Source organism: Rutilus rutilus (genome assembly GCF_951802725.1).
Source record: "Rutilus rutilus genome assembly, chromosome: 1".
Lineage (NCBI taxonomy): Eukaryota > Metazoa > Chordata > Actinopteri > Cypriniformes > Leuciscidae > Rutilus > Rutilus rutilus.
Window position 1 is genome coordinate 74,636,402 of NC_140209.1, and position 12,562 is coordinate 74,648,963.

At 37.2% G+C, this 12,562-nt stretch overlaps 1 protein-coding gene across 1 annotated transcript in view; it reads left to right on the forward strand.

Annotated features, from left to right (window-relative positions):
* The window catches only part of LOC311305875 (NACHT, LRR and PYD domains-containing protein 12-like), a 126,218-nt gene that overhangs the window by 15,818 nt on the left and 97,838 nt on the right, over positions 1-12,562 (forward strand). The window contains exons 9-11 of the mRNA XM_084433832.1: positions 2,216-2,389; positions 5,139-5,312; positions 6,014-6,184. Coding sequence (XP_084289958.1) covers positions 2,216-2,389; positions 5,139-5,312; positions 6,014-6,184 — 519 coding nt within the window. The remainder of the gene's footprint in view (positions 1-2,215; positions 2,390-5,138; positions 5,313-6,013; positions 6,185-12,562) is intronic.

A 12,562-nucleotide genomic window follows, 5' to 3' on the forward strand; every position in this document is an offset into this window, starting at 1 on the left:
AATATTGTTTTTTCCTCATAAATGCGAACATGTGTCAACTAATGCAAGTAAATTTAAAAAGACTTACTCACCCGAAATATTATCCACGGCTGGATCAAGTCGCTCAACGTTCGTCGCTCAAAATACAAACGTTCGTCGTCAGAGTCCTGCTCTTCTTCTGAGCAAAATTTGAACTCGTGTCATCTTCCACCAGCGCAGGAAAGTGAATAAATGAAACTTGCTGGTTTTAAGGCATTTCAGGGGGCGTTTACCTTATTTTGCATAGATCACCTCAGCTCATTATCTTATGAATAGCGCGCTCTGCGAGTGGGTGTGAACTCATTACCGATAATTAGGTGAGACGGGAGAAACTGTACTTCTCTTTAATTTCATACAGATTACATTGCAGGAGAATATTTGTTTTGAATGTGAATTGTTTTATTTAAAAGTAGAAATTTAAAGCTTTCTTTAGACGCATGTTTCATGGTTGTGTGATAAGTATTAGCTGAGTTTCAGTTCATTTTCCAGACTTGTTTCAGAAAGATTTTTGCGGAGACAGAGTGAGCTGAAAGCGCACCCTGTTTATTTTATTTATTTAAAAATAAAAACAAGGTTTTGATGTTAATGTGAGTGTGCACAAAAAAAAGAACACCCTCTATAGTTTATAATCATGTATTTGTTTTATTAATATGACCGTAAATGACGGATTTTTTTAAGTTTATGTTGCTGCTATGTGAAAAAAATCCAGCAAAACGCGGGGGCGCGTTTGCCGACCTCAGAGGGTTAACAGATGTTTGTTTGTTCATTAGGCTATAATTCCTCAAAATAAGTAAAAAAAAAAATCTTATTCTCTCTCTCTCTCTCTCTCTCTCTCTCTCTCTCTCTCTCTCTCTCTCTCTCTACCTCTCTCTCTCTCCCTCTCTCTCTCTATGTTTTCGGTGCTGATGCAGTTCATGTAAACGGAACCTAAAAGCTGTCACAAAGAACCAGCAAAAGTAATTATTATGAGTATGTAAAAAATTGCAATGAGACATTTTAATTGTTTATTAATAAACAAGTGTTTTCTGTGTCGGCTGCAAAGATGAAGTTGACGATATTGACTCGCGATCTTCGCAGTAGTGAACGCGCCGGAGAGAAATGCACACTTCATATGGATTACATAGTTTTATGTTGTTTTGAATGGTTCTGTTTAAAAGTAGAGATTTCTGTGACAGATATTTTCCTTTTTTTTTTTTTTAAGGTGTGTGAGGCGAGTAGGCTACCTTATACGCTGAGTTTCGGTTCATGGATGATAGCTTAAGCTCCAGTTCAGGCGCTGGCGCCTCCGTGTCCTGATTATCTATTGTCTGCTATATTTACTTTTTATTTATTAAATCTAGGAAATTGGATAATGAAACACTGATTCAAATTAAGATACAATTAAACGAAATTCGCTTTAAAGAAAGGCTTTGTGCTTTCTGTTTGAGGTCTCTGTGGAAGTTTTAAAGCAGTCTTATAGCCTGTATTGATGGCTCGCAATATCGCAATATATATCGTTGGGGAAAAAATATTGCAATGTAATTTTTTCCCAATATCGTGCAGCCCTAATTTAAAGTGTGATGTTTGTGCTTGGAAGCTTTCAAATGTTCATGTTAACAGACATTAGCACTCTGAAGTTCTCTGAAGTGTGGCTGAAAAAGCCAAGTAAAACTTTAAATAACCATTGAATCAAATTAAAATGTTATTCTTATCTGTGAAATAAGCATGTAACCCGTTTCAACTCCACCACTCAAAGAATTGTTAAATTGTTCTCCAAATTTGTTGCGTCATACCCCTCTGACACTGGGTAGTTGCGCCCCTGGTCTCACTCATCCTTGCAAAGCTGCTTCAGCTCAGTGACATTTGTAGGCTTTCCAACATGAGCTGTGTTTCAAGTCCTTCCACAGCATTTTAATGGAATTGAAGTCTGGACTTTATTGGGCCATTCCCAAACTTTAATTTTCTAATTTTCCGACCATTTTCAGATCATAGACTTTCAGAGTTGTACAGTTTTAGTTAATTGCAATCTTGAAAGGGATGTTGATGTCTAACATATTAAAGTTCACTGAGCCTTTTGTTTGCCTCCATATTCAATTGTCAGTTTTTGCAACTGACTTTCAATACATTTGTATGAAGAATAAAATTAAATTCAGTTTAAGGATTTATATTGTTCAGGTTTAACTTATTAATCAGCTGAATGTTTTCCTCTCTGTTCTAGACTCTCTAACTGCAGTGTGACAGAAGAAGGTTATAAAGCTCTGGCTTCAGCTCTGAGATCAAACCCTTCACACCTGATAGAGCTGGATCTCACAGGAAATGATCCTGGACAATCAGGAGTGAAGGAGCTCAGTGATTTACTGCAGGATCCAGACTGTCAACTGAAGACACTGAGGTGAGACGGGATCAAATAATTAACTAAATTAGCTATATGCAGGCTAAATTTTCATAACTAATGTATTATTTTAGTTATATAATAAGCTGTACAATTTGTTGTACAGTTTTGCTTGGTTCCTATTTGCCTTTCTATGGTTACCATCATAATCAGTTCAGTTGTGTCACCTGTTTAGTCATCATCGTCATTAGTGGTCGGCCGAATATTTGGCACTTTTAAAATATTGGCATCGGCCGATACGTTTTTCTGATTGGCCGATGTGTTGGAAGCGGGACTTTTATTTTGACGGTGCTCTGGACTTTTATTTTGACGGGCGGTGCTGAGAACACCAGCACCTGATCACACAGCGCTCACTCACATTCTCCGTCTTCATTAGTTTACACTCTCTGTCAGTCATATCTAATACTTTGTTAGACAGAACTGGTAAAAAAAGAAACTCTCTCTCTATGTTTTCGGTGCTGATGCAGTGACGTGTTGGAAAGTTTTCTTTCATCGAAGCAGAGACCAGGAGACGTTGGGATCACGTTCAAACAAAGTTATTCTTTATTGAGCGCGGTTGCGGTTCGTCCAACATGATCTAACTCAAAGATTATACATTGTAAGTTATATACCTTCCAAGGGGGAGGGCTTTTGGAGGTGGAGACAAAATCAAGACAAAGCATAGGGATGATTTGATTCTATCAAGTTAAAACCAGTTTGGCAGGTTATCTATCTTGCTCAAGAGAGACAGACCCAATCAGCATAACACTATCATTCAAATGATCCAATCAGCCTTACAGTATCACCCACACCTTCACATGATCACAGAGACAAAAGCACAGCTGTACATTGAGCTTACTGGTCAGGAAATGCATAAGGACAAAGGGTGAGGGTGAGAGTCTCAGGAATTGACTCATTTAGAGAACAGGACTGGCAGGAATCTCTTGATATAATCATCATAACCGCTGCTAAACTTTCTCAGTCTATATTGGAATCTAAATTAAAACATTTAATAAATTTGTAATACAACAGACGCGTTCATGTAAACAGCACCTAAAAGCTGTCACAAAGAACCAGCAAAAGTAATTATTATGAGTATGTAAAATATTGCAATGAGACATTTTAATTGTTTATCAATAAACAAGTGTTTTCTGTGTCGGCTGCAAAGATGAAGTTGACGATATTGACTCGCAATCTTCGCAGTAGTGAACGCGTCGGAGAGAAATGCACGTTTCATATGGATTACATAGTTTTATGTTGTTTTGAATGGTTCTGTTTAAAAGTAGAGATTTCTGTAGATGATAGATATATTTCACATTTTTTTTAAGGTGTGTGAGGCAAGTAGGCGACCTTATACGCTGAGTTTCGGTTCATGGATGATAGCTTAAGCTCCAGTTCTGGCGCTGGCGCCTCCGTGTCGTGATTATCTATTGTCTGCTATATTTACTTTTTATTTATTAAATCTAGGAAATTGAATAATGAAACACTGATTAAAAATAAGATACAATTAATACAAAACAAAATTCGCTTTAAAGAAAGGCTTTGTGCTTTCTGTTTGAGGTCTCTGTGAAAGTTTTAAAGGAACTGTATGTAAGATTGTGGCCAAAACTGGTACTGCAGTCACTTTCAAATTACTGTAGAGCAGTGTATCCCCTCCCCCTCCCCCCTGACTTGAGGTTGCCAGATAGGCTGCAGGATCCAGCAGGAACGTAGGCTGACACGTTTGTAGCTGCAGCTGTGGTAACTACAGCAGAGCTGGGAACCCGGATGCTGAAACACAACTGACTTTGTGATTGGTAGATAGGTGGAGGGTGGGGCATCAGGCCAAAACACAACATGACAACATCAACATCAGTTGAGGGCTGCAACTATCACTTTTAAATGACAATATCCTGGCCGGACTACTGTTGTCAGTGATATAAGTATTTGAAATGAACATGATTTCTTAATGTCTAGTGACATATCAGGGCCATTTTATGATTAATTGAAATACATTTCTTACATACAGCTCCTTTAAAGCAGTCTTATAGCCTGTATTGATGGCTCGCAATATCGCAATATATATCGTTGGGGAAAAAAAATATTGCAATGTAATTTTTTCCCAATATTGTGCAGCCCTAATTTAAAATGTGATGTCTGTGCTTGGAGGCTTTCAAATATTCATGTTAACAGACATTAGTGCTCTAAAGTTCTCTGAAGTGTGGCTGAAAAAGCCAAGTAAAACTTTAAATAACCATTGAATCAAATTAAAATTTTATTCTTATCTGTGAAATAAGCATGTAACCCGTTTCAACTCCACCACTCAAAGAATTGTTAAATTGTTCTCCAAATTTGTTGCTTCACACCCCTCTGACACTGGGTAGTTGCGCCCCTGGTCTCACTCATCCTTGCAAAGCTGCTTCAGCTCAGTGACATTTGTAGGCTTTCCAGCATGAGCTGTGTTTCAAGTCCTTCCACAGCATTTTAATGGAATTGAAGTCTGGACTTTATTGGGCCATTCCCAAACTTTAATTTTCTAATTTTCCGACCATTTTCAGATCATAGACTTTCAGAGTTGTACAGTTTTAGTTAATTGCATTCTTGAAAGGGATGTTGATGTCTAACATATTAAAGTTCACTGAGCCTTTTGTTTGCCTCCATATTCAGTTGTCAGTTTTTGCAACTGACATTCAAATCATTTGTTTGAAGAATAAAATTAAATTCAGTTTAAGGATTTATATTGTTCAGGTTTAACAGATTAATCAGCTGAATGTTTTCCTCTCTGTTCTAGACTCTCTAACTGCAGTGTGACAGAAGAAGGTTATAAAGCTCTGGCTTCAGCTCTGAGATCAAACCCTTCACACCTGATAGAGCTGGATCTCACAGGAAATGATCCTGGACAATCAGGAGTGAAGGAGCTCAGTGATTTACTGCAGGATCCAGACTGTCAACTGAAGACACTGAGGTGAGACGGGATCAAATAATTAACTAAATTAGCTATATGCAGGCTAAATATTCATAACTAATATATTATTTTAGTTATATAATAAGCTGTACAATTTGTTGCATCAAAATGATCAAGATCAGATCAGATGCTGCAGGTTCTGTCATGATGATGATAACCGTCAACACAGTTTAGTTGTGATACGAGCTACAGGTCAAATAGACATTATGGGTCAGTATATGTGTGCTGACATTCAGGAGTATACCTTGATAATTAACAATAATAGTTTTCCATCAAGCCCAGATTCACTGCATCTCTCTGCACCAGGTCTATGAGTCTCCAGATGTTCTCAAACATGCAGTTTCACAAGCCAGTTTTCTCTGTGCTGACGTTTCTCACTCCTCCTGCTTTAAAGACAGAAAGATCTTAATTTCACACTTTGTATTCATACTGAAAATCATGATCTAGTGAGCTTTTGCCCTTCTGCTCTGTGAGACCTTTCTGTTCTTATGCTTATGTTTGCTTTAGGACTGAGTGTTGCTCTAGTTTCTTTTAAATATATACTGTATTTATTTGTGTATTTAAATGTTTAAAGAAAAATTTGACATCTAAATAACTAATTTAAGCTTGTCTTTAAAACAATAATTACATTTTTTATCGTATCAATCATTTTTTGTAATGCAGTGGACATTTAGTTGATACCTGAATTGCCTCTTCTGCAGGTTTGTGAGTCCTGCTGCTGAGGAAGCCTGTCAGTATGTGAATAGAGTTGTGGGTAAAAACCCGTTACTCCAGAGAGAGCTGAAGCTGAGAGGACATGAACTAGGAGACACACGAGTGAATCAGATCGCTGCTCTACTGCAGGATAAACACTGTCAACTCAACACACTGACGTGAGTATTGCTCATTTATTTATTATATTACTTTTAAGCATTTTTTCCCTCAATCACACAGAGCCAAAACAATTTAAAGTAATACAATTAAACAGTCAATTAAACTATTAAGCTGCAACCCCACTTTTGAAAAATCCCCAGAATGTCACATGATTATGGCACTTTTTCATGTGTTCCATATATGGACTAAAGCTGGGTCCGAAATCGTGTACTATGGGAGTAGGTACTACATTTAAATTAGAACGTACTTCGCGACCGTTAAAAAAGTACACTCTATATAGTATGAATACGGGTAGTATGAATGGAGTCAGGACGTACTGGTATTATGGTTGGTATTGTCACGTAACATGCGCGGTCACATCAGCGTGAAAATTTAAAGAGCCCATTCCACTAACTGCACCAACTTAGAGCAATGTTTTTAGTTCTTCTTTCCGCTTTCGTCTGCGTTTTTACGTCGTTCGTGCTCACAATTCAGAGGAGTCGTCGGTCAGCTGCTCGCAGATCACGCCTTTGTCAAGAGCTTTTGTGTAATTTCTCAAATAAGTTAAATATCATTTAGCCAATACATTTTACCTCAAAAAAAAAAAAAAAAAACCACACACAGACACATAAACCTGTGAACAATGACAGATGTTGATTTTTGGTAAGGAAAAAGTAATTTATTTGCTTGTGATATTACCACCAATGAATAAACATGAATGAATCAATAGTATGCGTGTGTGTATCTCTGTTGATTCATTCATGGATGGCAATATCACAAGCAGTGTGTGTATATATATATATACATGTAGGGTAACACACTGAGGTCAGATACAATACACACATACACACACACACATTCATATATATGTGTATACATGAAGACTTCAGATGTAAAAGAAAAAAAAATCTTCTAAAATTTGCATTTTTATCAAGCTTGTATATTTAGGTTCAGTAATTTCACTTTAATGACAATTAATAGGTCCTTTTCATTGCCATTAAAGTGAAATAACTGAACATAAACATATAAGCTTGATAAAAATTATCAAACTAGAAGAAAATTTCAGATGGCACTTAGAGGCTTTTACATCTTAAGTATTCATATATGTATGTATGTGTGTGTGTGTGTGTGTGTGTGTATGAATAAATAAATTATATATATATATATACACACACACATAAAAAATGGATCATATACATATAATACATACATGCATATTATATTTATAAATAAGCCAACACAGAAAACAAAAAAACCATAAACACGTTTACAGATTGTGAGCCCTACAACCTACTGCGCCAATTCTTCATCTATATTTTAAAGATGAAGCTGACCTCCGCCCGACCTCCGACTCTCACGGTAGTCCACCCAGTCACTGATTGCGACCATGGGTGGAAAAAAAGCACATCGAGGTGCTGGTGTTCTAGCTACATATCACATATTTGAGCTTAATTTTTTACTAATTATTTACTTTAAATTTGGGTAGGAAAAATTCAAGTGGAAATCCAAAAATTACTATCTTGTACACATGCTTTTAAAGAAACAGATTTTGAATTATTTTAAAGTGATGCCCTACAAATGAGATTGTTAGTAAGAAAGTCCCTTTAGATCTTTTAGAAACCTGTGAAGGTTCCCTTACTGAAGCTGCTGACGTTCACTTTCTTCCCTCAAGACGACGTTTTAAAACTTTTGCTTTAAGCTCTATTATACTACTTTGTGCCAAAGTTTTGTGATTTTGTTTCAAAGGAGAACTCCGGTCAATTTTAACATTGAGCTCATTTTTTTGTAAATTTGGAGTGCTGTCAATACAGAGAACAACGACAAAAATCGCTGTTGCCTACACCGTGTTATCCTCTTTTTAAAATTTGCACCCTGTTGACTTCAATGGGGCAAGTTTTAAACCTGCTTTTAGCCTCTTAAGGTAATAACATTAAATCTGATAGTAACTTTGATTAAGACAGACAGTTTGATCATGGGTCAATAATTATATCAGTTTCTGTAGAGGCAGAACAATGTTTTTTTTTTTCAGACATCAGGATCAGAACTGTTCATAACTGCTTTCAATTTAATCTTTGTATTTCACAAATATCTAATTTTGGTGCAACATATACTGTAACTTGTAAAAACCGAAAAAGTGCATTTTAAAAGTCTGTGATCAGTATCTGCCTGTAATAAGATCCACTGAAGGTAAGTTGACTGAACGCTAGTGATGGGCGCTTTCGAAACACGCTTCATGAAGCTGTGAAACCTTTACGAATCTTTAGTTTCGGATCAGTGGTTCGGAGTGTGTATCAAACTGCCAAAGTCACATGACTTCAGTAAACGAGGCTTCGTTACGTCATAACTTTCAAAACGTTTGGAAATGTCAATGGTTCACCACTGGGGGGCGATGATCTCTGTGAACCCATGAATCATGCAGATTCACTGAGATTGAACAAGTGTCTGTGGGTTTTACCTGATCTCTGATCAGTTTTATACATTTGTAGATGTTTTAATTAGACATTAGTATAATTAAAAGCAATAATAGTAGTTAATAGTCTCTTATTGGCCTGTTTAGCTGAGCCATCCATAAAATACACTGACACTGCCTCACGGTGCAGCACTAAAGCAGATTAACTACCTTTTACAAAACTTGTTTGATTGTATTCTGCTTAAGGAAATACTTTTATTCCTTAATAGGGTTGGGCATCGTTTTGATTTGAACGATTCTGATTCCGATTCTTCATTTCGATTTCGATTCTTTTCGATTCTCGATTCCGATTCTTTGAGGGGTGGAGTCAAAACCTGTCACTGGCTCATTTCACAGAAGAAACATTTATTTTGATTTAGTTTTAATTTTGGGAGCTGCAGCCCATGTGGGAAAAAATTAGGAATGCCTCTGCACCAGACCAAAAAACAGATTTATATATGCAGAACTTGCACCCTGGTCTGGACTCTCTGGACATGTATAAACTAACTCAATGTATAAAAGCTCACTTTAAAACACCATATTCCGGTCGTGGTTTAATATGGTTTTAAGTAAAAAAAAAAAAGATGTTGAAATATGTTATATTTAGCATTTTGTATGCAGCTAAATGAGCTAATAGCTACCTTGCTTAGCACGTATACTATAAATATTCTCTATTCATACGAAAATACCTCAAATCGCGTTGGTCCACGTGAGATGTTTGACAGCTGTAGTCAAGTCAAGTCATCTTCATTTATATAGCGCTTTTAACAACGTAGATTGTCTCAAAGCAGCTTTACAGAGATAAGCGGATAATTTAAGGTAGCAGATATTGTTTTGGCTTTATAGCAGAGTTAAGTTATTTTCCATCTAAAGTTAGTTTTGATTGATTTGCTTCCGTCGCAACGATAATTTGTTATTAAATTAGGGGCCGCTAAGACGACACCATTCTCTCTACACAGACTTTAAACGCGAACCTGTGAGAAACGCTGATGGCGTTCACATGCGCATTTAGAATGGGTTCTATAGTTATGTGCGTTTGAAAATACGCAGGTTTGGAATTCCCTACAAGCCAAGCCTAAACAAAGTACTTGTCTTTCCTTATAAATTTTGATAAAGAATTTTATTTTATTTTGTTGCTTTGGGGTAGGAACACGAAACTAATTTTCCCGACAACGCCTTATCTGTAGAGTGGTAGAGGGATCCTCCATAGGGAGAGACTAGTTGGCTAGTGAGACAGATCTGGATACGGCCTGGATCCGGCAGGCTGCAGGAAAACCTCGGGATAAACACACACTAAAATTAGCGTAGATGCCATTCTTCTTATGATGTAACGAGTACATCAGGATTTATGGGAAGTGTTCCCGGTTCCGGCTGACCTAATCTATGCAGCCTAACATTAAATTATAGAAGTCTATAATGTATTATGTAAATGCTAGGTCAAAGAGATGTGTCTTTAATCTGGCTTTGAACTGACAGAGTGTGTCTGCTTCCCGGACAATGGTAGGAAGACTGTTCCAGAGTTTTGGTGCTAAATAGGAAAAGGATCTACCGCCAGCAGTCGATTTTGATATTCTAGGTATTATCAACTGGCCGGAATTTTGAGATCGCAATAGACGTGACGGACTATAATGCGTTAAGAGCTCGCTCAAGTACTGCGGAGCTAAACCATTTAGTGCTTTGTAAGTAATCAGCAATATTTTAAAATTTATGCGATGTTTAATAGGGAGCCAATGCAGTTTTGACAGAACTGGGCTAATATGGTCATACTTCCTGGTTCTGGTAAGAACTCGAGCTGCTGCGTTTTGAACTAGCTGTAGTTTGTTTATTAAGCGTGCAGGGCAACCACCCAGTAGAGCATTACAATAATCTAGCCTTGAGGTCATGAACGCATGAACTAATTGTTCCGCATTTGTCAATGAGAGCATATGACGTAATTTAGATATATTTTTAAGATGGAAAAATGCGGTTTTACAGATACTAGACACGTGACTTTCAAATGAAAGATTGGTATCAAAGAGCACACCCAGGTTCCTAACCGACGACGAAGACTTAACAGAGCAGCCATCGAGTGTTAGACAGTATTCTAGGTTATTACGTGAGGAAGTTTTTTGTCCAATAATTAGAAACTCTGTTTTTTCAGAATTTAGAAGTAGGAAATTACGAGTCATCCAATTTTTTATATCCGCTATGCATTCCGTTAATTTTGTGAATTGATAAGTTTCGTTAGGTTTTGAAGAAATATAGAGCTGAGTATCGTCAGCATAACAGTGAAAGCTAATTCCATGTTTCCTAATGATATCTCCTAATGGTAGCATGTACAGAGTGAATAGCAGCGGTCCTAGTACTGAGCCTTGTGGTACGCCATACTGAACTTGTGATCGATGAGACATCTCATCATTTACTGCTACAAACTGATAACGGTCAGATAAGTATGATTTAAACCATGCTAGTGCATTTCCCGTAATGCCAACATAATGTTCGAGTTTATTTAAAAGAATGTTGTGGTCAATGGTGTCAAATGCAGCACTAAGATCGAGTAACACTAATAGAGAGATACAACCACGATCGGATGATAAGAGCAAATCATTTGTGACTCTAACGAGAGCTGTCTCGGTACTATGGTACGGTCTAAATCCGGACTGGAAATCCTCGCAGATATCATTTCTCTCAAGAAAGGAACATAGTTGTGAGGATACCGCCTTTTCTAGTATCTTTGACAGAAAAGGTAGATTCGAGATCGGCCTGTAATTGACTAATTCTGTAGGATCAAGTTGCGGTTTTTTAACAAGCGGTTTAATCATAGCCAGCTTAAAGTTTTTTGGTACGTATCCTAGAGACAAAGATGAATTAATGATATTAAGTAGAGGATCTATGACCTCTGGAAGCATCTCTTTCAGTAGCTTAGTTGGTATAGGGTCTAACATACATGTTGTCGATTTAGATGATTTAATGAGTTTAGTAAATTCTTCCTCTCCTATAGCAACGAATGAATCAAATTTTTCCTCCGGGAGACTACAATGCACTGCCTGATGCGATACTGTAGTAGACGGTTGCATAGTTATAATTTTGTCCCTGATATTATCAATCTTGTAAGTGAAGAAGTTCATAAAGTCATTACTGCTGTGTTGCTTGGAAACTTCTGGGCTTGAAGCTTTCTTTTTCGTTAGTTTAGCCACTGTTTCAAATAAATACCTAGGATTATGTTTATTTTCTTCTAATAGGTTTGAAAAATAAGCAGATCTAGCAGCTTTTAAAGCCTCTCTGTAAGCAATTGAGCTCTCCTTCCATGAAATGCGAAATACCTCTGGCTTTGTTTTCTTCCAGTTGCGCTCCATTTTTCTGGCTGCTCTCTTAAGGGCCTGAGTGTGCTCGTTGTACCACGGCGTTGGATTATTTTCTTTAATCTTCTTTAAGCGCAACGGAGCAACTGTGTCTAAAGTGCTGGAAAAGAGAGAGTTAAACGTTTCTGTTGTAATATCTAGTTCTTCTAAGCTATCTGGGATGCTGAGATGATGAAACTGATCAGGAAGATTATTAATAAAGCAATCTTTAGTGGCAGAAGTGATAGGTCTCACATATTTGAAACACGGAGTTGTCTTTGCAGCCTTGGCTAAATGCAAATTACACGAGACTAGATAATGATCTGAGATGTCATCGCTCTGCTGCAGAATTTCAACAGCATCAACATCTATTCCGTGGGATAATATTAGATCTAGAGTATGATTACGACGATGAGTAGGTCCTGACACGTGTTGTCTAACTCCAATTGAATTTACAATGTCTTTAAATGCCAATCCCAATGCATCTTTTTCATTATCGATGTGTATATTAAAATCACCAACAATTAGTACTTTATCTGCAGTCAATATTAATTCTGATAGAAAGTCCGCAAATTCTTTGATAAAGTCTGTATGGTGCCCTGGTGGCCTGTATACAGTAGCCAGCACAA